This window comes from Cynocephalus volans, chromosome 13 (genome assembly GCF_027409185.1).
Source record: "Cynocephalus volans isolate mCynVol1 chromosome 13, mCynVol1.pri, whole genome shotgun sequence".
NCBI classification, from domain to species: domain Eukaryota; kingdom Metazoa; phylum Chordata; class Mammalia; order Dermoptera; family Cynocephalidae; genus Cynocephalus; species Cynocephalus volans.
The window spans coordinates 52,065,887-52,092,030 of record NC_084472.1 but is presented as its reverse complement, the minus strand read 5'-3'; the positions used below and the strand labels follow the sequence as shown (position 1 = coordinate 52,092,030).

General features: G+C 34.4%; 1 protein-coding gene across 3 annotated transcripts in view; it reads right to left on the bottom strand.

Annotated features, from left to right (window-relative positions):
• Positions 1-26,144, bottom strand: part of WDR7 (WD repeat domain 7) — a 362,337-nt gene that overhangs the window by 63,038 nt on the left and 273,155 nt on the right. The window contains exons 26-28 of one of the 3 annotated variants that reach the window (XM_063077002.1): positions 5,549-5,648; positions 1,455-1,554; positions 468-536 (exon numbers count right to left, since the gene is read on the bottom strand). In XM_063077002.1, the coding sequence (XP_062933072.1) occupies positions 1,483-1,554; positions 5,549-5,648 (172 nt within the window). In that variant the 3' untranslated portion in view covers positions 468-536; positions 1,455-1,482. Of the gene's footprint in view, positions 1-467; positions 537-1,454; positions 1,571-5,548; positions 5,649-26,144 lie in introns of those variants that run through there. The other 2 variants (XM_063077003.1, XM_063077001.1) reach the window with 2 other exon arrangements.

Sequence of the window (26,144 nt, the reverse complement as noted above, 5' to 3'; positions counted from 1 at the left end):
ATTTTGACTTAATGTACACTTCATTTTTGTTTACCATGCTATATTATGTTTCTTAATATATTTTTTACTCCAAAGACTCATGGATTTTTAATTTGATAAGCATGTATTTTATTGTGCTTCTGCTATGTACCAGGCACAAGATAATATGGGCTTTCAAGAACAGGTTCTTTAAAGAACTTACTTAAACTTTCCAATAATAAAGTTCTTTTAATAATTTCAGATACAGAGAAGTCTTCAGCCATACCTTTTCTCATACATCATGCTTTTTTTTTTGCAGTCCTTTATCAAAGCATGGTAAGAAAGTAAGTGCCTAGATTTACTAAAGTGCATCAGATGCCTCCAAGTGACACAGTACCAACTTCATAAGGAAAACTAGCTAACATGAGTCTAAGAGAATCTTGCACAGATACAGCAGTTATTACAAAGAATGCAATTAAAGGGCTGGCCAGTTAGCTCAGTTGGTTAGAGCACAGTCTTTTGACACCAAGGTGAAAGATCCCCATACTGGCCAGCAGCAAAAACAAACAAACAAAAACCTAAAAAGAAAAAAGACAAAGAATGCATCAAAAAAAGATTGGAAATCAGTGAGATATGATATTAAGTCTGTCAAACCAAAGGCAAATACTGCTGGAGGATTTCATCAAACACATACTCTGTAGAGCTGTAAGGAATCATGGACTCTCATTCTCCTGCTTAGCAAGAGCACTGTCTAGCAACAAAATTTAAGCACTACAAAGGGAATTAGATACTTTTTTTTTTAACTAAGCAAAACAGATATATTCTTAAATTGCTACCAGATGCCAAGTCAAAACAAGTCAGCAGCACAGCAGGTTTTTAACTATTGAATTACATCAACGTTTCTGATCTTCATAATTAGTAGAGCTCTTGCCTGTGGTGTGCTTAACCTTTAGAAAGGAAATCTACACATGGTCTAAGGCAGTGCTGCTTCAACTTTTCCACCCAAGTGCTCCCAGCTGAGGATTATGAACTCCTAGCTCTGGAGTCTACAAACCTCATGTCCCAAGTTTTATCTTTAAAATTCCCTATAATTAATGTAATTTAATTGTAATGTAATGTATTTCCAAGTTTAATATAATAATAGCCAACATTTACTGAACATTAACTAGTTGGCAGGCACTGTGTTAAGAATTTTACATAAATTATCTTATTTACTTCTGACAAAGATTCTGTCCGTTGACCAAAACTTTAGTCAGGCTCGTTTGAGTCCTCTGGTTGACTGGTCCTGACCTTGCGTCTCCCGTCTGTCTTTGTTGAATACATTTTGAGCAAGAATCCTGCTATGTCAGTTTACAGAAAATCCCCCATCCTAGGTATCTAACCACCTTTGATATCTTATCATTCTGGCCTGCCTTCAGCAGTAATCCTGTCAAGTCAGTTTAGCCAGAAACCCCTTATCCTTGATGTTTCCTCTTAGTAAGTCTCCATCAACTGACCTGTGCCTTGCTCTTGTCCTCATGGAAGTCAGAGTTGAGTCCAATTTCTCCCACTGAAGATCCCGTTGCTGTGGTCCCTATCCTTATCACCGTGGGCTCCCTTGAATAAAGTCCACCTTACAATGTGTAACAAGTATTTGGATACATTTTTAACACTTTCCACAATAACAGGCACTATTTCTGTTACCATTTTACAGATGAAGAAACTTCAGTTCAGAGAAGTTGAGAATTTTTCTCCAAGGTAAAAAACTAGTGGTAGAGACAGGACTGGAACACAACTTTCTAATTATTCTTATCCGCTATATTATACTATAATGTTTTAAATCACTGCTAGTTAGATTAATAACTCCTCCTCCTTAATTATCTTAGTCAGGGGTCAGCAATCCTTTTCTGTAAAGGGCCATATAATAAATATTTTAGATTTGCGGGCTACTACTCTACTCTGCCATTGTACTAGACATAAATGAATGAGTGTGGCTGTGTTCCAATAAAATTTTATTTATTAAAAACTTTATTTACTAAAACAGGCAGCAGGCCAGATTTGGTCCATAGTTTGCCAACACTTGATATAAGTAAAATTCATGTTCCAAACAGATATGCCACACTTATCCTGAAGTTTTGTGTCATCTTCAATTCAAGTTTGGAAAGAACAGGTCTAAATAAAATTGATTATAAAAAAAAGATAGGAGCCAGTGCCAAAAGGGAAGAAAAGGGAACTTAATTTTTCTCTTATGTTCCTTACCAATCAATCTAATAACAATAACAGGGGACATATATGACCCTCCCTTTAGTTTCTCTGACTCCAATGGGCCCCATGAATCTTCTCAGCCTCTGGCACTCTTTTTTTTCTTCAGTGTGACTCTCCCCCATTTAGGTGGTTATGCCTTACCATTCCAATTGGAACCCTACCTCTACAGCCAAGTGGCTTTTCTAGTTATCCTTACTATATTTTTTAATGTCATATCTGTGTATCTTTGCTCATGCTAGAAAAATTGCCCCCCTCTCTCTGTTAACTAATTCCAACAGATTCTTCAAGAAATGTTCTACTGCATTCCTATTTCAAAATGATCCTTTGATTCACCCTTTAAAACATCACTTCTAAACATGCTACTGTTGGGCCTGGCCAGTTAGCTCACTAGGGGGAATGTGGTGCTGGTGACACCAAGGTCAACAGTTCAGATCCCCATATGGGCTGGCTGCCAAAACAAACAAACAAACAAACATGCTACTGTTAAATAAAAATTGTAGAAGGCCATTGTTTTGGACTAAGTTCCTGAACTAGGCCCCAAAAGACCAGACTAAAAATAAAAACAGAGTTAGCCCTGCTAAGTTCTAAGTCACTTAGGTTGTGGTCTAATTTGATATCAGGAGAAAAAGACAGACAATTTCCCAAACTGGCCCATTTATATCTTCAATAAGCATGATAACGAAGTTCTCACTGCTTTAATCTTCACACAAAAGAAGTAACCTTAAGTAACCTGATGTTAAATAAACTTTTTTCTACTGTTCTGTCTCCCTGTCCTCAACCTTACAAGAAAAGTAAGTTTGAAATGACCAGTCCGATTTTTGTTCTTTGTTTCTGTTTTATTCAGCCATTTTCTGTCTATAAAATCAATCTCCTTTGCTCAGCTCACTGGAACACTTATGATGTGTTGCCAAATTCCAGATAAATCCAATTAAGATCTTTAAATTTGTTGTAATTTTGTCATTTGACACTAACTATACTTGTATGTTCTATTTTAGCTGTTGATTCACTTATTTCAAATATTACAACACTAATAAAATAAAAGAATTAAGAGACTCTCCCAAGAATTGATTGTCACTGGATATAACTGGTAACTGCAGAAAGGAGTTAAGATTGATTTTAGAGATTTAGCTTTGTTTTCATGTTCTAAATGATGAGAGGAAAGGGTAACCATCCCTTTTATACAGAACTGGAAGGAAAAGGTTATTCAGCCATATAACACTAATGACAATTTAGGTACCAAAATTGAGAAAATGAGGTAGAAAAAAATCATGGGGACACTAAATATCTAAATGTACTAAAATGATATACAGAAAATAAAATGAAATAAGAATATTACAAATTCTTGTTAAGAAAGAATGTCATTGATATGTGTATCTCAGTATTTTAATAGAAAAGAATAAGATACTCAAAAATATTAATATTTTTTGCATGTTACCAAGATCTTCATTGAGACCACTTAGTAGGAAGAAAATGAAAAGAAATGTATACTCAACTACAATTTGGTATTTTCTCATTATTTTTTTTTATTTGGTCCTTTTTTCTCCTAATTTTTAAAAAACTTTCTCATTAATTCTTAATTGCTGTTTTTCTCTCACTCATCTTTGAGTTACCTCATTGTGCTTTTACTGCCTCACTTTCTCTCTGCTGGCAGCAATTGCCTTTTATTTGATAACAAAGAGTCCTCTCTGTGATTTCCTCACTTTATTTTTAAAGAAGCTTGACAAGGTCCCCTTGTTCTTTTTTTCTTTTTCTTTTTTCTTTTTTTTGTCTTTATCTAGTAGATGTTTGTGGTTTATTCCCCTCAGTTCTGCTAGTAGTAATATACTCCAATTTTTAAAAACTGTCTTAACAAAAGAGATTCTGAAAATGATGTTTGAAGAACTTCTTTTATGAAAGAATATTATAAACAAATGTAACTTAATTTTAAACAAGTACTCAGAATAGTTTCATTTCTTTCAGTGAGAGCCCATCATAAAAGAATATGGTCACCAGTAGGGAGTTAATGTCTTTGGAAAAAAAAAAAATCACACACACAAACAACGACTGATAGTTAAATAAGTATGGCAAATGGTGCACATTCAATGCACTCCCAGGAAATGCACAATGCACATTCACACATTAGAGACTCTAAGAAAGCCTGCATTAAAAAGGTGTTTAACATTCAAATGGTATCTCCTAAACTTGCCTGACCCCTGAAACTTTTACCTTAAACATGATCTCTTAGAACTATTTCATGGAAAGCAGCCTGGGAAGCTTTTGGAGAATTAATTAATAGTTTATCAAATTTAAGAGAAAGTTTAAAATTTTAACCATATTCTTACCCACCTTTCTCTGAGCCCTATTATGAACCCATCCGTGACAGCCCTGTAGTCCCAATGAATAAAGACAGTAGGGCTCTATATTCTTCAAGTCCTCCACTAAACTATTGATCCCTTTAGCACTGTCCATTTTTTTTAACCAATTTCTTCATATTCCTTCTGGAAATTCCTAATACAATAATATGGTTGAACATATCAGCATTAATAAATGCTACAATGAAACATAAGAAGCTATGATTGGAAATATTTATCAATGAACATTATAAGTTTACCATGACCACAGTGGAGCCCAGACATGGTGTTGCCATTCAATTTCAGTGTGACTCGGGATAAAGTGATTTAAAGCTCTGAGCTTCAATTTCCCTTGTATCTAAAGTGGGGCTAGATTTGCTCTGTCTACCCAACTGGCATATTGTAAGAATCAGGTGATCAAGATCAATATCAAAATCAAGAAGAATTTTTCATAAACAGTAAAGTGTTATAAAAGCATAAAAACAGTTTTAAAAATATAAAAAGCAATATAATATTTCTATTTCAAATAGAGGATCAATTTCCTTTTTATAGAGCTATACTAAATACTATTGTGATTTCTTCTTTTTATGAACTCCGACTACAATTGCTACTCTTACAATTGCTAAGTATCTCATTTTACTTAGACAAAAAATTAATTTTTGTTCAACCATTACATCATAGTCATCCATCATCAAACTTTTTTTTCATAAAACCCCTGAAAAAAAGAGAAAATCAGAAAAATTTGTTTTAAAAAAAAGATGTACTACAAAGCAGTGTGCGAGCAGTGCCACCTTACTCTGGGTCCTAGTATGAACCCATCATGGCAGCCCTTCAGTCCCAGTGAATAAAGATAGTAGGGCTGTATATTCTTTGAGTCCTTCATTAAACTATTGATCCCTTTAGCATTATCCATAATGTTCCAGCAGCTCAGCACGTCAACTGGTGAAGTGCTAGTCTCTCCTTCCTTTCAATAACTTCCACACTTTATGAAGAGGAAGTCACAATGATTTATTTACCTGACATTTTCCAGTCCGGATGTCGTACAGGGCCACTGAACCATGGCGAGCTCCAACTGCTATTCTGTGATTCCGCTCATAATAGCTGACCATGTAGAACCTGAATTGAACATTTTAACAACGACAAAAACAAAAAACCAGGTGAGATGACCTGCACATAGAAGTGGACAGCAACATGTTTAAAGCCAGATTTGATATATATTTCAAAATAAATATATCTATAATAAATATATTAAGATTGAAAACAACTTCATAATTTTAAACACTCTTGAATTTTTTAAATAATAAGGGTCAAATACAAAAAAGATTAAATATGAAAATCCAGTTTTGTGACAGGGACTACTATGCAAATATTGCTATTTGAACAAAAATGGAAAAGATGAAAAGGCTTACATATTCTGTCTAATTATGTTATTGAGATTTATCATACTATTAAGGAATGAAATATACTTTCTATGAGAACAATCATAAAAAGTCTACATAAATTTTATGCTTCAGTTCATATCATTAATTTAAAACGAAATAAGAAAGCTATCCACTAGAAAAAATGTTATCCTGAAAATTTCCTAGATTTTCCATATTTACCAAATTATCTAAATATTATAGCTGTGGGTATAGGCAGCATGAATAAGCATATTTGGTACTTATTTTTTATTGCATAAAAAATAGGATTTAGGGAGGGTTGTTCGAAGGGTATAAGAGGTTGATTTATTGTTTATTTTTCTTTTCTCTAAATTAGTGTTGATGACTGGATTAAGTATTTGAATTCCTGATCAATGCTTTGTCATACTGACTTCATGTCTATATGGCTAGGGCCTGAAGGTAAGAATAAAAATTATTAGAAGTGTAAATACTGTATGATTTTACATCCACAAAAAGTTTTCAATATCTAGTCCCATGGTCTCAGCATGAGTTGCCCAGACAAACACATGGCCTACGCTAAATGTATACGAGAACTTAGAAACAATCCTCCTACACATTCCTTGTCTTTCTCCCCTTAGTGGTTCCACACTAGCAACCTAACTTTTGTAATTTTTTAAAAGAGGGGAGAAGGAGGAGGTAAAGCACGACAGAAAAAAATACCATTTCTTTAACGCTTTCTTTAAGTAGATATAGAGTAAAAAACTACTAAAGCATGGGACAACAATTTCTGAAATTCTAATAAGAAAGGCTGAGAGAGACAAGATGTTTGAATGTGTGAGCACTTTAGTACCAGGGACATTCTGAAAAAGCCATCTTGGCATTAGCAGACATTATGATATTCATACATATTTCATAAAAGTGGAAAACAAATCATTAAGTTTTCAAACTTTTTGTTTGTACTCATTACCAGTAACAGATTAAACAATGTTTCTGTTTCATCCCTAAGCCTCACCCCATAACCACCCTCTTTCCCTCTGGTGGAAGATTAATGCTTCATTTTTAGTCACATGGAAGATACTACTACTTTAGAATGTCCTGCTGGGTTTTGCTGGGCCCAAGAATGGCATTGTCCTCTCTGTATATTGGTTTGAGGGAAGGAAGGATACAGAAAGCTCCTGAAAAATGAATGTTCCCCTATTATTAAATAGTTAGTAAAAAGCTTCTCAAAGTTTTTCTTGTCCATAGCATCATATTACTCTACAGCAACAGAGGTATCAGCATTCAAAATCTAATGCTCTTATACTTGAAAATGAAAATGATTTAGAAGAGTTTAAAAACATTTACTGTTTTGTTATTCAGTAATTACAGTGGTCTAAGTATTGAGCATCATTGTATCTATATCTATGCCTATATCTACATCTCTATCTATACACATATATCCAGATATAATTTATATCTTACTAGACTAATACAGAATATTATATAATAAATGTTTTAACAAGTATTTATTCTGTGCAGGTTAATAGCCACAAGAAAATAAAATTTGCAGTATTTTGTCTATTATTTTCGCAGATTTAACAGCTATAGTGCCAAAATAATTCTGCAAAACTGAACATAATTACCACCAAAACAATCCTCTTCAAAACAAAACGCTGGTAAAATACATCTGTGTTGACAAAATCTTACATAGTTAAATTCGAATCTAAAGAGTTCTGTAAGGGCTGGCAGGTTAGCTCAGCTGGTTACAGCGTGGAGTTAAGAGATTTTTGTTATGTTACCCATTTTCGACACTCTGGATATCAACCTCATCCTTCTATATCATCCACAAACACCATTATTTATGGGAGAAAAAAGATCAAATCTATTCTTGGTATCAAATCTTTAATTTGCCTTAAAGGACCATATATTACAGGTCTGCATTTTTCATTCTTTGCAATTTACTATACTAATATTTCTAAAACAATATCTTAAAGAATTCTGGACAGTGAAGGTCTTTGGGTATGTTTTTATCTTGGGATTTCTTGTTAAACTTTTTATTCCTTTAACGGCAGCTCTCTTAACAGGAGAAATCTGTGGTATGTAGGCAGTCACTTCACAAGGATCCACTGTGGGAACTGGCTGCGGTAGGCCAATTGCTGCTGAGGCTTCCAGAGCCCACCACACCCAGGACTACTCTTCTCCTGGAACCAGTTCTCCATTTGTGGCCTGTCAAGATTAAAGATGGTGAAATGCTTGTCCCCACCACTGAAGGTATCAATGGATTAAAGAGAAGGGTCTCTTAGAGTTTTTAATACTACTCTAATCTTGACCTGATCCCATATCAAAGTCTTGAATTCCTCTAAAATTTGGGGGCCTCAAAATAAGGGGGCATGTGTGCTGAGCCTTCTGGTAATGGTATCTCAGTCTCCATTCACTGTGCTGAGAACATATCACTTGGGCAGCATTTCTTGGGCAGCAGCCTGGCAAGAATCCTTCTGCTATATTCAAGTTACAACAATGGTTCGGTTCTCCTTTACCAGGTGGACTGCAAAGAACCTCTGTGAAGATGGAGAGAATGCTACAACTGAAGTAAGTGAAAAAAGAATAAAGTGGAACTGAGTAATGATGTAAAATGTATTTCTTGCTGGGGCTGAGGTGGTCACCATCATAAAGGTTTTAAGTCATTAATCTCCACACTTTCATTATTGCCCACATGCAGCCAGAGTGCTCTTTTCAACCTAAATCAAATCACCTCTCTTCTGCTCACAGCCATCCTTCAAGGCCTTGACACCTCTCAGACTTCATCTCCTGTCCGCTTTGCTCACTCTGTCTAGTCACAGTACTCTTCTCGCACTTTCCTGTACATGCTCTGAGGGTTCCCACCTTGGGGCTTTGACACTTGCTGCTCCCTCTGCTTGACAATCTCATCTGCCAGCTTTCTCCATTGCTCATGGCCTCACTTCATGTAGGTCCCTGTTCTGAGGTTTTCTTGATAAAGGAGGCCTTTTGGGACACCCTGCTTAATACAATGGCCCTTCCCCCATTACTATTTAGCCCAATATCCTGTTTTTCTTTGTTACACTTATCACTTCTGAGATATCAAACAATTTTTTGTTGTTGTTGCTTTTTGCTTGTTTTCCTCCATTAGAGACCTTATCTTTTGTTGGAATATGAACACATAAATACAGTCCAAGCAAGCAGGATGCAACAGAAAGTTTAATGCAATAAGAAGTCCAAAACACTATGCTTATCGTCCAGCTACTAGTGTATAAACTATGATAAATGTGGACTTTTAAGACCAATGAATATTTTATAGGGTCTAAAATAATAATTGAAATGAACCACAAAAGAAACAAAAAAGTGTCCAAAAAGTTAGGCAGAAATCAAGAAATGAGAAAACTGCCCTATGACCCTTCTAAAAATGAACTGAGACACATAATTGCAGATTTATAAGAAGTTATCTGTAAAGGTCCTTGGAACCTGAGTACATTAGCATGAGATTGACAGTTACATAATAGAAAGTATTTAATTATATCTTAGGGAATTAGAAAAGATTATTACATGAACTAAAATTCAAGAAGGCAAATATAGTCTAAATAATGATAAATATAATTACATTTTATACACACACACACACACACACACACACACACACACGTATAAATGTTGTCCTGGGAATAAAAACGATTCATAGAATTTGTCAAATATTTACACCACCACACATAAATTCAGTGAACATGGTATTATAATACAAAATATAATTAAAAGAAATAATCATCAATCATTATTAAATACTAGAACAGGTTATTGGGGAGGAGTGATACAACCCATTTCTCCAAAACCCATATTTGTGACTTCAGCTATTCAGGAGCAACTCACAGTGGGGTGTACCCACCCCAAAAAGGGGTGGCTTATGGTTTGAAGCACAAATGTGAATTGAGTCCCCTCCAGCACAGTGAATCACTTTGGAGCAAATCACTTTGCTTGGGAATTTGCCATGTACACAGTACCTGAGTCTCTACACAACCTTGGTACACTATTTATAGTCTCTTTGAATTGAAGAACCTTTTATCTTTATTAAAAATGGACCTCAGATAAAAGAAAATGCATGAAATTTAAAAGTCAATTTGGGAAAGATAGGAAAAGGAAAACATGCAATTCTCAGCCGAAATACAATTTGGAAGAAAGAAACAAACCTGTAAAATCACTCTATGACTTTGACAACCTGCAATAATTTCAGGATGTTAAATTACTACTCTATATCATATCCTTGAGCATTAAAATGCAACAAGAAACACTCTTCAATTAGTCCAAAATCAATCTCCAGCTTAACAAGAAACCATCTTAAATCTAAGGGTGTTCTATATAGAATGATGAAATTTAACTATCTTTTCCCCCCAAATAATATACAATCCATTAACTGCAACTACCATTACTTGCAGCTAACATTTACTGAATATAACTATGTATCAGGTACTGTCCTAAGTATTTGTATATGTATTTTCATTAGTAACTGAGGTATTATGAGCAATTCTTATGGAGTTGCTTTCAGAAATTCTTAACGTTAATTTAAAATGGTTCACAAACTTCTCACTCTTTTTCTTAAAAAAGTATTAAGGCAATATCTACTTGTGAAAAACTCAAAAAACACCAGTATATGTAATATACAGTAAAAAAGTAAGTCTTCCCTCTCTTATCCCTCCCTCACCAAGAGTAACTATTGTTAACAATTTAGGGAAGCTTCCAAGAGCTTTTTCTAACTTTTAAATTAGACATATTATTCTACTTAATATTTAATTCCCCTCAATACTTCATGGAACATCCCCTCATGTCAGTACACATGGGTCTCATGTCATTCTTTCTCACAGCTGCACTGTATGCCTGTGTATGTGCATCCCATTATTTAACCATTCCTTTTCTGATGGTCATTTAGGTTATATTATACATGGATCTTTGTATACCTAGGTAAGTATTTTTATAGGGTAGATTCCCCAAAGCTAGACCAAAACACAGGTACATTTAAAGAGTGCCCCCACTTGGTATTATCAAACTTCCTACTTTTTTGCCAATAAGAGAAAAAAAGGCATCACATTTTTGGTTTAATTTTCATAAAATGACTTTTCAGATTGATTCATTTGCTTACTCTCTGCAGCATGCAGGTTTTGTTATTAATGTAAAGAAACATTATTTAAAATCTAAAAACCAGTGCACACTGCATCGCTTTATCCATCATGCATACTGGATGGGAAGGGAAATATTCGTGATGCATTCCCAATAAGCCAAGTGAAAAGAGTTGAGCCCAAAACACAGGCAAGCTGGTTCTGCCAGGAAAGAATGACAGAACTTCTGTGTGGAACAACATATAGGTCACTCTGACCATGAGAAGATACCAGTGACAACTACCTACATAACTGCCCTAACTCCCTCCTTAGCTAGACAGTATGAGATGCCAAAGCGCTCTTCTGAGGGCTTCCCATGCGAGCAGCCAAGCCTCAAAGATTCAAGAGTAGGTTCTCAGAGCACTGGTCAGCAGCCCTCAGAGTTGCCGCAGCTGTAATCGAGTGGCAACACTTCGTATAGGAGGAGGCATTTTACAGGAAATGTTTACACGCACCCCCCAGAATTCCAGCCTTCATGCTACTAATGAGTTTGACAGATTTATAGACATGAAAGTGGTTTTGGCGAAGGCATCAGCTCAGGAGGAGCCATGTTGCTAGTTTTGGGGGTATGAATGGTGGATGGTGTAGAGATGTCCTGTAGAAGTGCTTCCTTCCTGTGGAGGGCAACAGTTCAAAAACGAAATGAAAGATCTCTTATTTGGGGATGGTAATGGACACTAGGGAATTCCATCTGAGAGTAACTACTTCCTGAACAGAGTCTCACACACTGTAAATAGTTAGTAAATATTTCCTGAGTAGTTAATAAGTGAATTACTTTCCTTCTGAAAAAAGTTGCCATAAGCACACTGTGGCCAGGGTGTTTAAAGAAGGATTGGAAATGCTTCCTGGGCTGTCCAAGGAACAGAATTTCTACAAGGAAAAATACCATGCATGTTTAGGGTGTGGTGCATAACGGCTTAGAAACAGGGCTTTTATTGCCTGGTTCTATACTTACTAATTGTGTTACCTTGGGCAAGTTACTTAAATTGCCTATACCTCACTGTCCTCATCTGTAAAATGGGAACAAAAATATTACTGATTGTGGTTGTTGTGAGGTTGAAATGAGTTAATACAAGTAAAGTACTTAGAACAATGCCTGGCACATAGCACTTACTGTGGTAAGCACACACAGACTTTAGTTATCATCACCATCACCACCACCACCTGAATCCCTCAATACGCACTACGTAAAGAACAAACAAGATATAGTTAATTTGCTATTTTCCTAAGGCAAACAAGTGCCAATTAGTAACGTGCTAATAAAAAAGGAAAATAATGTCCAAAATATTTTAAATTTGCATTCTTTTAAATACTTGTGATTTGCAAGTATAACCTGATAATAATTGAAAATCATTTTAGTTTCGGTCAAAATTTGCTAAGACAAATAATATGAATTTTGATTTGAAACACTTCTGTATTTCAAACAGGCTGAAAGTTATTCTTACTGTTATATAGTGCAAATTGTTGGAAGGTCTAGAGTTTTGTTTTATTTTAATATAAATAATTTTAATATTGAAAGAGTCATCTGTTGGGGAGACTTTAGAAGTAGGAAATTGGACTAGAATGATTTTAGAGGGATTTCTGCTTGATTACAGGAGTAACATCTATAATTATTTATTAATCAAAAGTATACTATAAAATGATAACTAATATAAGAATTTTACTGGAAGTTAGGATAGAAGCTGTTTTACATGCTTTATTGTAAAAACCATAGGGGAAAAGAACAAACCACAGGCTTATAGGAGTTTCTTAAAAAATGAGCTCACGCACTGTTCTAAAGTAGACAGCATTCATTTCCTTACTGGATTTTAAGTGCCCATTTAGGGTGAAAAGAGCTGATTCAGCTTTTCGCTTGAAAAGCAAAATCAATCAGTCTGTCTACATAATAATAAAGTTTAAGAAAAGGTAAACTATCTCTGAAAATACAGACTTTTAACTCTTTTGTCTAGTTTTTTCCATTCAGTTTAAAGTTTCAATACTTATTTTACCTTGCATTTTTTTGTACCTTATCCGTGTTATAGCATTAATGTTTTCCCAGTGATTACTTTTTATTATTTCTTTTATTTGCATTGTTCTATTATATATCCAATTTTAAAGGAATACACACTCATTGAAAAAAGAAACAAAAGATTTAGAAAAACCATTAAGAAGTAAAAGTTACTCCTTACCACTAATCCCCTTCCTCCACCCCAGGTATCTACCAGAAACAGCTTGGGGTGTATTTTTCCAGATATTTTTTTTTTCTTCATATGTATACATGTATATGCATAAATACTGATTCTCACATATAGTTTTCTTTTTCAAAAATGATTTTATTTTACACAGTTTTCTGCAAATTTGCTAGCTTCTCTTTAAATTTCTCTTCTACTGACATCTTTTCATGTCAGCAGAAATGGAATCTTTTCAAACGTTGTATGGTATGCCACAGTTCTGGTATATTTTAATGGAAACAACTGTTAGTAAGCAATAATTTCATTTAAAGAACACATGTGAATAAAAGTGTTTTAATATACAGCACATTTGCTATGTAAAAATACACTAAGATGACTTTCAACAAAGCTCAATTGAAAGATCCTCAGTTAAATCCAGCAAAACAACACAAAACACTTTAAATTTCAATGTCAATTCTACTTAAACTCATGTGATTTATCAATTTAAAGTAAATTAGAGAAATTTTTATTCCAAGTCCTTTAAAGTTTGGTCCTTCCTTGACACTATGAATGTCTTTATATCTACTAAGAAGATATTGTTCAGTTCTATGCAGTGTTCGAGAATTTGTCCATTCTTGGCAATGAATATGCTATGTAAAAGAATACACACTATAGTTTTTGCAAAATAATCATTAATTCATTAGTCAGAGATTCACAATAGCATTTAATATTGTATTTCATTCAATGAGAGCCAACTTTGCATATGGAAATAAGCATAGATTTAGGAGTCAGAAAGTATGTCTGTTTGATAAACATCTTTCAATCTCTTAAAACTCAGCTAAGGCATTGCCAATTCTCCTTCTCTCCTCCTATGCACAACTGCCAGCTCCCTCCTTTTGTCCCTCCAGTCATAGCACCTGGGACTTTTCTTTGTGTCCTGGGTACCTTTTTATGATAGTGTTTGTAACAGTTCACTGATTTACCTCACAGTCTCGGCCAAGCCAACTACAAGGCACTTGAAGGCAGGGACTGCCTGATTGACCAGATACAGCTGCAAAGCCTGCACTGGCCCAGCATGGCACACAGAACAAACACACACTAAAGTCTGCTGAATAAATAATTTAATTCTAAAATACTTTCAGGAATATTTAAGAAAAGTTACATAAGTGCTTAAAAATTATTTTACTTCTTAAATCACTCAAACTCCATCTTTTGATTCCTATTTCTTGAAGTGATTCCTTTTTTTCAATTTTGAAATTGGGTATTGAGAGTAGCCGTTTATATGATGAAACCAGGCAAAATATTTTATTTTCACATTAATTTTCAGTTCTAAAAATAAATACCACCTAGTGTTGTATTTGAAATAACTGGATGTTACACTGCATAAGAGACTGAGTAATCAATTAAAATTTTTCATCATTTAGTGACTGAGAATGGTATACTGATTCATCAAAAATAAAAACTGAATAATGACCAACATTAAATTTCACTGAAGTTCATATTGATTAGACTTTTTAATAAGTATCGAGTGGATGATATGCTTTTTAAAAAAATATACTTCATTTTTTAGAGCAGTTTTAGGTTCACAGCAAAATAGAACAGAAAGTACAGTGAGTTCCCATATCACCCCTCCTGCTATCAACATCCTGCAACAGAGTGGGACCTTTGTTCTAAGTGATGAGCCTACACTGACACATCATTATCACCCAAGTCTACAGTTTACATTAGGGTTCACTACTGGTGTTATACATTCTATGGGTTTGACAAATGTGTAACATGCACCTGCCATTATAGAATCATACGGAGAAGTTTTACCACCCTAAAAATCATCTCTCCCCCCAACCTCTGGCCACCACTGATCTTTTCACTGACTCCATAGTTTTGCCTTTCTCAGAATGTCATATAGCTGGAATCAGACAGTATGTAGCCTCTTCAAATTGTCTTCTTTCACTTAGTAATATACATTTAAACTTTTTCCATGTCTTCTCATGGCTTGATAGCTCATTTCTTTGTAGTGCTGAATAATATTCTATTGTCTGAATGTAACACAGATGATATATTCTTAAAAGCACAACAACAATACTATGTTAAACCATGCCTTTGGTTTTCATCTGGACTTCCCCCCGCTCCCCCACAAAACTTAATCAGTTATAAAAACAGCATTAAACAGAATAGAAACTCCTTGTTTTTCTTAAAACATTTATTTTATTTTTCATATTAATTGATTCTTTGCTTATTAAATAATCTAGTGTAGAATTAGATATGATAGTTAATTACTTCAAAGAATTTTTAGGAAAGCATCAAAAAAGCTGTAGCATTCATATATACTGCTATATTAGGGATAATATATTTTGACATGTTTCAGTATTATAAGTGATTGGTAATCATATATAGATAAATTGGTCATGATAAAAGTAGAGTGACTATTAATAAAATTTTAATATTTTACAGTTGAATCTTACCACAGTTATTAGGCACCAGAAGCGCCTTGTTTTACAAAGGAGGAAACTGAAGCCTAGAGACTGAAGCCAAGGCTGTGCTGCTAGGTGTGGCAATGGCAGGGGCACCCCACCATCTAGAATTCCTTCTTTCACGGCAGGCAGTCCCGCAGTGCTGGCTTTGAGTAGTGCTTCTCAAACTTTCTTATTAAAGCTAAGATATTACCTACCCTTTCCACGCTCATCTTCTCACTAGTGTACAGTTGAATATTCCAGATTCTACATGATGTGAGCTATCACAAGTAGAAGCAGATAGGAGAGTCCAGCTGACTTCTATTAAGCCAGAAATCAAAGAGACTGGCAAAAAAATGGCATATGCAAAATATGCAATGCCAGTCTTCCAATGTGTTTGGTTTTGGAAAATATAATTTTTCACAAAATTATTACTTATATTAACATATAATGGGTTATTTTAAAATAAAATAATTAAAAACTTTCTGTTTAAATTTCTAGTATAGCAAATATTGATAGTTATAACCCATATAAGCAAAAGATCTTTGGGATCCTCATAATTTTTAACAGAATAAAGGGATACTAAGACAAAGAAGACTGAGAATTACTGGCTTAGAATCTTATACCTTCAAAAAAGCAGACGATATATATAGGATATTTATGTATCTGTGCATATACATATGTGTGTGTACATAAATATCTTAAGATATGTATCATAGCATAAATATATGTAAATAGTGTATGTATATATATCTTAAGATACTATATATTGTATAGAGAGATACAGTATATATACATATATATCTTAAGATGTGCATGTATATATAGTGTGTATGTATATACCTTAAGATTTCATATTCTATATTTTTGGGAATTCCATATATGCTATATTGCTGAGAATTTGGTTTCGAAGAAACAAAAGCAAGCTTAACCCAGTAAGTGCATAAGTTGCTGAGAAGAGACTATAGGATAACTTTGGAATCAACAGGATGAAATGAGATCTGGGAACAGAAAACTGTGAGCTAGAGAAGGCAAAGCTCAGGCAATGGAGGTAATGAAGAGCGTGTAAAGAAGTGGCATGGGAGTATCTGCCCTGGCCCTTTGTTCCAGGAGCAGACCTTTTGAATTCTCACTGTAGGCAGAGAGTCTTTACATTCATTCATTCAACAGTTAAGGTTGCTGGGAACATAATGGGAAATTAATCAGAAAAGGTCCCTGTTTGTAAGGGCCTAACAAGTAAACAAAAGCATAAAAAAGAAGAACTCAGATCATATAAATTCTTTAAAGATAAAAGGATAATGTAATAGTGACGGTGAGGCTCCTCTAGATAGGGAGGTCAGGAGAGGTTAATCTGAATGATGAGACCAAGCAAGCTATGTCGACATCTGGAGGAGGAGTGTTCTAGGCATAGGGAATAGCAAGAACAAAAGTCCTGAGGAAGAAAGAAGCATGGCCCTGTTCAAGGAACAGAAAAAAGACTACTGTGCTCTGAGCATAGTGAATTTGGGAATGAGATTTGAAGAATACAGGTCTGACAAATTTAATAGGATACCATATATAACGTGAGCCCTAAATGATAGGCAGATTTGCCACCAGGTATTATGTATCATAGTGTTTTGTTTATCATCAAATGTGGTTCTTTGAAGAGGTCCCCTTTTGGGACCAGCATTGGAATTTGAGGAAAGTCAGGAATCACTAGAAAAGTTAAGGGTCAAAATAAGTAGGATAAATTTCAGGATTTGTATTGAGCCACAGAAAACCTAATCCCTGGTCTTTCTGAAGTCTAGCCTATCTTCTCCCCATGTGCTGGATCCTAGGAAAGGTATGATTTGGAGATATGGGGGACACAGAAAGTAAAAGAGTTTTTAGAAAGAAGAAACAAGTTTTATATTTTGATGTAACAAAGGATTTCACTAAACCAGTGGTTCTCAAAGTGTGATCTACAACTCCTTGGGGCCTTATGTTCCTATGAGAAGTCCATGAGATCAAAACTATCTTTATAAAATACTGAAATGTTATTTGACCTTTTCATTGTGTTAACTTTGTATTGATGATGCAAAAGCAAGGATGGGTAAAGCTGCTGGCACCTTAACCCAAATCAAGGCAGTGGCACTAACATGTACTAGTAGTCATTATATTCTTCACTGCCATGAACTGGCAGTGAACAAAACAACAAAACAAGTCAGTTTCACTTAAGAATGTCCTTGATGAAACAGTAAAACTATTAATTCTATTAAATTTTGACCCTTGAGTACCCATTGCTTTAATATTCAGTGTAACAAAATGAGAAGTACACGTAAAGCACTGCTTCTGCATACTGAAATATCACGGCTTTCCTGCGGAAAAATGCTTGGGAGACTGAGATGCAAGGTGAACTAGCTGCTTTTTCATGGAACAACATTTCTGCTTGAATGCATAACTGAGAGACAAACTATGGTTATTTGGACTTGGGCATTTGGGAGACATTGCACCTATTCAGGAAAACATTTGATAGAATTTTTTGTCGATAATGAAATTCAAGCTTTCAAGTAAAAATTAGAATTTTGGAAAACTGTATCTGGCTTCCTAACCTCACTGACTTTTTTGATGAGAGCAGCAGTGATACTAGCTAATGTCATGTTTCTATGTTGTGGATTGCAATGTGACAATTTATGGAGAACCTACATAATTCAGTGAACCAATATTTTAAAAGGCCAATGCATAACGTTACAAAATTACAGGTGGGTGAAAGATCCATTCATAGTGCAAGATACAGCAATGGATTCAATATAACAGTAGAAAACTTCATATGACTGCAGATTCCACATTGCAACTAGTCTTTAAAAAACAACCACACGTCGAGTTTTGCTGTAGTATCAAAGAAGATGTAAAATTATCTGAAAAGACTATAAGACATTCATCCCTCTTTTAACTACATATTTTTGTGAGGCCAGATTTTCAGATTTTCACCATATACTTCAACCAAAATAACACACTACAACAGATATCAAATTCCACTTGTCTTCTATTAAGCAAGATATTGAAGAAATCTACAAAAATGTAAAACAATCCTACTTTTCTCAGTATCTATTTTTGGTTTTGGAAAGTAAATACTTTTCACAAAAATATTTTTATATCAACATAAAAATGTTTATTATTTTAAATAAATCAACAAATATTTTTTAAATTGCTAACATAAAAATGTTTATTATTTTAAATAAATCAATAAATATTTTTTAAATTGCTAACTTTTAATTTCTAATGCACTAAAAATCTATAGATATAACTTCATAAACAAAAACTCTTTCAGGTCTTCAATTCTGATGAGGTCCTGAGACCAAAAAGCTTGAAAACCACTACCTTAAGGACTGAAAAGCATTTGGCAATCAAAAAACTGAGAGAGAGAGACAGAGAGACAGAGATATTCGTAAAAATAGTAGGGGCAAAAATCACACTTCAGTAGATCAAGAGGGCAGGAGAGGTGACAAAATGGACAGAGTGCAGACTCCTTTTCTTGGAGAAGAGGGGATGAGAGACTATAGTGAATGCAGAGGGGGAAAAAGGGGCTTTTAAATGACAGATAATAAACATGTTTCTGGGCTGAGAAAGAGATGCCATAGAGAAGGAGAGGTAGAGGATAAAAGTGAGAGAAGGGTTCTCTAAAGGGCAAGGTGCAAGAGGAGGTGAGAGAGGATGGTATGAAGATATAGAGGAAACAGCCTTAGCCTGGAACCCGCTGACAGCATCTCATCCTCTGATGAGATGGCACAACTCCATGTGTCCCCCTGACGGGTGCATGTCTGTGCAGTGTGCACACCCCACCCTGCAGAACACACAGCAGGTCTGAGGTCTGTTCAGCAAGCTGGGCTTCATTTTGGTCTGATTGTCAGTAGGAAAAAAGGTCTTTAGTTTGCCCTTTCGTAAAAGGAAGGACGGGAGTAGGTAATTCGTAACAGAAGGTCCTTCTCAAATTCAAAATTTTATGAAGTGTAATTCTATAAATATAATGCAGCAAGGTCACCGCTTAAGTGAAAGAACTGGTGCCATTTATTATGACGAAATTAAGGACTAAACACATGAAGCGGCATGGCTGGTATCATTATTCAACCACAGCTATTGAGTGCCTATATTGAGTGTTCATATTTTCTAAACTAAAAATTGGGACAGAGCCCAACAAAGGATTTCTTTTGAATCTGTGAATTTATTTACTTGACAATTCTTTAAAAAGCATAAAAATTAAGTTACTGTTAGTTATACATCACAAAAATTGCCTTAACTTAAAACAATACAAATGCACAAAATAAGGACCTATCTGGGAACTTTGGCCAAGTGCAGCCCTCTACTAGTTGCTACAGGGCACACTATAAAAGAAATGAAGGCAAAGGCCCCTTTCCTTGGGCTACTTATAATGTGTGTGATTGTGCAGTTGTGAGTGACCAAAAATCACATCTAGAGGCATATCTAATTTTTGCTATGAAAAAAAATCCTAAAATCTTTTAAATCTCCAAATGTAATCATATTTTCCCATCAATTTATAACTTCATGTTAAAAAAATCCCTAATCTTTTATTTGTTGTACATTACAGCCTTAAACTTAAAAACTACATTGTAATTATATTTGCAGAAGTACTTTGTCTTCACTTCTAATTGAGCTTTGATAATAGCTTATAAGAGCTTAAATCTCTCTACTCTGGTATTAGTAAGGAATACTTGGGCAAAATGAACAAGATTCCTTTTGGGACATGTGTGTATCACATATGTGTGTTCTACTGTGCTTTTCCCCTAGTTTGGTAACATTTGTGCAGGGTACATTGAAAGTACAGCTCTACATTTTCACATCTTATTCTACTTCATCAAATAGAGTTGTAAAAAGTAAGTCAGTGTTGATACGGTGACCAAAAGAGGAATAATAATCAAATTGAGTCAAGCACGACACAGTTGGTGCTGATTGGTTTGCTGTGTGAGGGACTTCACAATGGGATTCCAATTCAGTAACACAGTAACTTGTGACCACATTTTACCAGTGAATTCTGAGGAAACTTCAGTGATGTTTATCCTCCCAAGCTTCGAAAGGAGTTACTTCTACTTTCTCGGTGTCTAGGGTAGTTTTAACTGAGGATGCTGTATTATTTATATACCAGGCAATTAAATGTAAGTTACTCAGAACACTCTGTCCTGCCTCTGACAATAATTATCCAGAGTGCTAGAGGCTGCCTTTTTGAAGATTACCTAGGAGACTGATAAAGGCAAAGCAAAGACCAATGAGATAGGAGAGAAACTATGGGAATTCATTTACTAAATGTCACCTTATTGTACTTCTTACTCTGCTTATTCATAAACATAAAACTAATTCAGTATTGTAACAGTCTTGTTGCTAATATGTCTTGTTCTAAAAAGATGCAGTTTAATTCCTATGTAATAACATGGTCTTATTTGTTATAGTGATAAAAAGTTTGACACCGTAGCTATCTTGTATAACTGTATTTTGAAGGATGTGTGTGCTATCTTAAGAGCACTGAAATCTAAGTAATTTTCTTTTACTATTGTCAGATGCCACTATATAATTAATAATGTCCCTGGAACTGAAATATGAATTATTAGGAAATATATATAGTTAATGTTATGTGATTTTTATATCTTTTACTAGATATAGAAAATCTACAGCAACATAAACTACTCCAGGAAGATCTAGGGTATTTCACTTAATATAAAGAAGTCTTTTCTTATTTCTAAAATACAACTACAGCTGATATTATGCATCCAGTGATTATTTTTGCTTTCATGGCTTTTGAAATAAAATTAAAATTATGTGTATATTTCATATACATATATACATATACATACATATATATACATACATACCACACAAAGGACTTAGGGAAGCCCATAGAATATAACATAGTAAAAAGATAGAAAAGGAAGTAGGACCAGGAGTACGATGATGAGTTAAGGACTATGGAAGTCATAAGCCATAATTTACTAAAGTTAAAAAGGGAATTTGGTTTTAATGGCTGAAGCAGAATTTTAAAATCAACAGTGGTTATATGGAAAAACACCACAAAACAAAAACAAAAACACATTCTAGCTTCCTTAGGACACACACACAAAAATGCCTGTCAAACAGATTTAAAAGAAATGTCATGATTGAGTCTTCATAAAATGGACATTAACAATGTACCAAATGACATCAACACGACAGCCCTACAGTAAATTCTCTTGGAAGGTTCCTTAATGCAAACTGTGGGCACAATGGTGAGGAGGAACGTGGGGAAGGTAACTCTGTAGGAGACCAGACAACCTGGTCCAAACACGAAGCTCTCCTATGGATTAATTTAATCTAGAAATATAAACTAAAATATTTAGAGAAATAAATGGACCACATGTTTCTAAAGCTAGTTTCTAAGTGTTCTGTGTTTCTCAACTGGGGTTTAGATAAAAGCTGATTAATTAACAGTTTGATGCTAAAATCTCCAGCAGGCATTCTGCAGTACTAAGGGCAAGTCTTTAAAAACAAATGATGCATCACTAGAATGCATGGGCTGAAGGAATGTCTTCAGGTGTTTGCTTAGAAATTCCACGTTTATTTAATATACAAATGAATAAGCATTTAAAGATCCAAGGTATTACATAACAGAACATGGCCACAAAGAACAATGACTCAGGTTTTGTTTTTCTTAATTTTAGATTACTAAAGTACTTGTTTTCAAACTTTAGTGTACATAAGAGTCACCAGAGGAGGCTGTTAAATGCAGCTTCACAGGCTTCATGACAGTCCAATGTAGTGGCTTTCGGGTAGAGCCTAGAAATCAGGTAATTCTCAGGAAGGTAGTCCAGAACAATATTTTGAGATCATCATTCCCCACAGTGCCTAACAGGGAAATTTCACCTTCCTATCTGTGTCCTCAGTTCTCTCAACTATTAATAGGCACTGAGTGGACTTTGTTTAATACTTAGTTGAGTGAGCTCTCTCCTAGAATGTTCTTGAGAGTCCCAGAATCTCTAAAAGTACCTGGCTTATAAACCACACACATAATTTATGTCTTCTACATGAGAACCAGCAATTTCAAGCAGACCTCAGTTCTACAGTTATGTTTCTATTGAGCAACTGTTCTATTTATACCACATAAACAGTGTGACTCAGGTCTGCTCCTCTTTGCACACTGGATCCTAATAAGTTTACAGACAAATTTATAGCTTACCTCTAGCAAATGCATAGAACGTCTAACCTCACCTTGGTCTTATCTTTCTTTCCTATTCTTAGTTTCATTTTGATTCAATTTATTTACTATTTTACATATTATATTAACTTTCAGAGATGCTTAAAATCTCTTATGAAACAAGGTAAGTGGGTGTCATAGGTGTGTATATATGCATGTACAAACAGATGGATAGATACATACACACAGGTTAAAAATTGGATAACAAAAGCAATGGACTATGAATAAAAAGGTTTGTGCTTTATCTTGGAGCTACAATTTTATTAATCACTTGACTAATAAACATCACAATCTAATTCTCCAGAAAAATTAAATTTATGTAATGCATTTCTTAAAAGAATTTCAGAATTAATGGGTTTGAAAACATACAGTAATCTGCAAAGTATAAAATGTAAACAAAAAAGATGATGATATTATTTTATTCATTATGCATTGCTATAATCTTATGTTTTAATATCAGCAAATGAGGCTTGGTCAGTGATAGAGAAAGTATCAAATTTTACTGGCACGTATTCTAACCCATTTCTATTTTCAAAGAGAAGATATGCAGATGCGGGTGTTCTTCAAAAGTTCACAGAAAAACTTGTATTATCTTTTAATTCAATTTTTACATAAACTTTCTGAAATTTGTATTATAAGAAGTTTTAACGATTGATAGAAAAGCTACTATATGAACAAAATTTTAAAAACCAAACTTTTCGTATCAATCCTTCTTTCTCTCAATCCATTTACAATTTGTAGCTTAAACTTTTAACATATTTTGAATACAGAGAACAAAGAAATTCAGTCAACAATACAAATTGGTGAATAAATGCACCTCTCATTAAATTATATATTAAGTCATTACATAATCATTAATAAACCAAAGACTTCCACAATAACAATAAAATGGAAATTCTATTTTATTATGCAATGAGATATAACTGCCCAAATCAGGAAAATATTACAGAAGTTACCACATTAAAGTTTTAAAATTCTGAACTTAAAACTGAAAACCTAAGCCCAAGCTTGAAATCACAAGCCTACTGGTCAAGGTAAAAAAAAAAAAACAAAAAAAAACCCCCCACAAAATACAGTAAAACCAAGTAAACCAAGCTCAGGATTACATAGCATTCTAGGATGCTCTTTCATCTTGGGACCACAGAAAAGAGTTAATTTTATGTATACCCAAGTCAGAATACATTCTATTTTTAAATATTTAGTGACTTCAAGATACTAATTATGGATACAAAACTATGCTGTTTAAGTGAGTCATTGTGCAGTACATGCATGTATTAAAACAACACCATATCCACAAAAAATATGAAAATAAAATAAAATTGAAAAAAAGGTACTATGTTAACTCTTAATTGTTTTAATAGTCATAGATGTGAAAATCACATTTAAAATACTGACTAAAAATTATTTAATAATGTTTTATAGATATGAAAGTGATAATAGTACCATCCTGTACTTTCTATACCTCTTAAATACTTTGAAATACACAAGAGGTCTTCAAAAAGTTTGTAAAAAGATTTGCATTATCTTTTAATGCAAATTAAAATACAATGACATAGGTATGGCAGATTTTCAATAAAATAACTTTAACTTACGTTGATATGTTATCTTTGTTGTTCATTTATTAACCTAGTAAAAGTCAACCAATATGTAGAGTGGCATCAACCTGTAAAACTTTTGAAGTCCCATCCGAGCTCAGTGTTCTCTGAAGTCCTCCATAATTTATTGTCTGTTCCAACTAACATTTAGTGTAAGCTACAAGCTTATATTGTTAATCATCCTTCTATGTTTATGGCCTGACTCAAATAAATGGGCCTGTGTAGCTTATACCTACACACCCCTAACAACATCTAACATAATTTCATAACTGTTATAAATCTGATGTTTCATAAGATGATGTCTTGTTATTCTGGGAAGAGAATTACACATTTTTGCTTAAAACTTCCCTGACTTCCCATTGCCTATCAAATAATGGTCAAATTCATCCATATGAAATTCAAAGCTCCATACTCTGGCACTACACTAGACTTCCAACCTACATTCTAGCCACCTTCCTACACAGCATTTACCAAACTCACTGTATACTTTTGTGCCTCCAAACATTTGCTGGACTGGTTCCCTCTCCAATTCAAGATGTCACGTGCCTAGTTATTCTGCAAATGCCACCCCATCTACTCTTCTCTGAAGCTTTCCCTGAACCTACCACCACTCCTACCACCACCATCACCCCAACTCCCTCAAAGGACAAATCCCTCTATTTGGCAGCAAATTTGATTAAAGCATTTTTCACAGATATTATTATTAGTCTGCCTTCTCCTCTGTGAAACTCTCTCAGACTCCCATACCCTGAGTTAAGCACTCCTTTTATTTCCCACCTTGGTCCCTGGTATGTAACTCTCCTCCAGCATCTAACACAGAACCCGGAATCATTTGTCTGTATAATCACCTGCCCATCAGACCCTATGCTCCTTGATGATATTATCTTATTCATCACTGTTTCTCGAGGGCCTACCTAGTACTTAATATACAGGAGGTGTTCAATAAAAGTTATTAAATTAATCAACAAAATACAAGTGCTTTCTGCCAAATCAGAAAAAAATTATTCTGAGTATTCAGTTAGGGCACATGCCTCCTTAGCATTCAAGCAGAATCCTTTCTCTTCAGTGATCGTACAACAGCAAATGAAAAAGGATATGCAGCAGATTGTGGTGCTACTGAGGATGCTGCTGAAGGAGGAGGTGGGCTTCCAGCCAAGGGAAGAAACAGGCCACTTAAACATTGAGCAATTTACTCACACCAATTCCTGGAAACTTATTTACATAGCCGTGGCTGGTGCTATAGGAACACTCTGTGAACAGTCAGTAAGACAAGCCCTGATAAAACTGCTTCCTCATCACCTCCACTAAGTGGCAGACAAATGTACATTTTAACATATGCATTTTGTTAGAGAACAATCAGCTGGGAAAATAATAGCTATATGTATTCTTAAAATCAATTTATTGCACAAAAGATTTAATATATACAATTTTTAACAAGAAGAACTTAAGCCAGAATTAATTTGGTACAATGTTAAAAAATCATTGTGTCTAATCTATATCATAAGAAAATATGCATCTGTACACGTGTACGCTACAGCGTAATTTTTTTAAAAATCTGTGTTCATGTTTTAACCTCTGGGTGGCATAACTCAGAAAGTGCAAAATGAAGAGACTATATATAACATATAAATACATAAAAAGATATGAGAAGGTTCATAGGGTATAATCAATTCAACAAACACTTGCTGAAATACCAGAAAATACA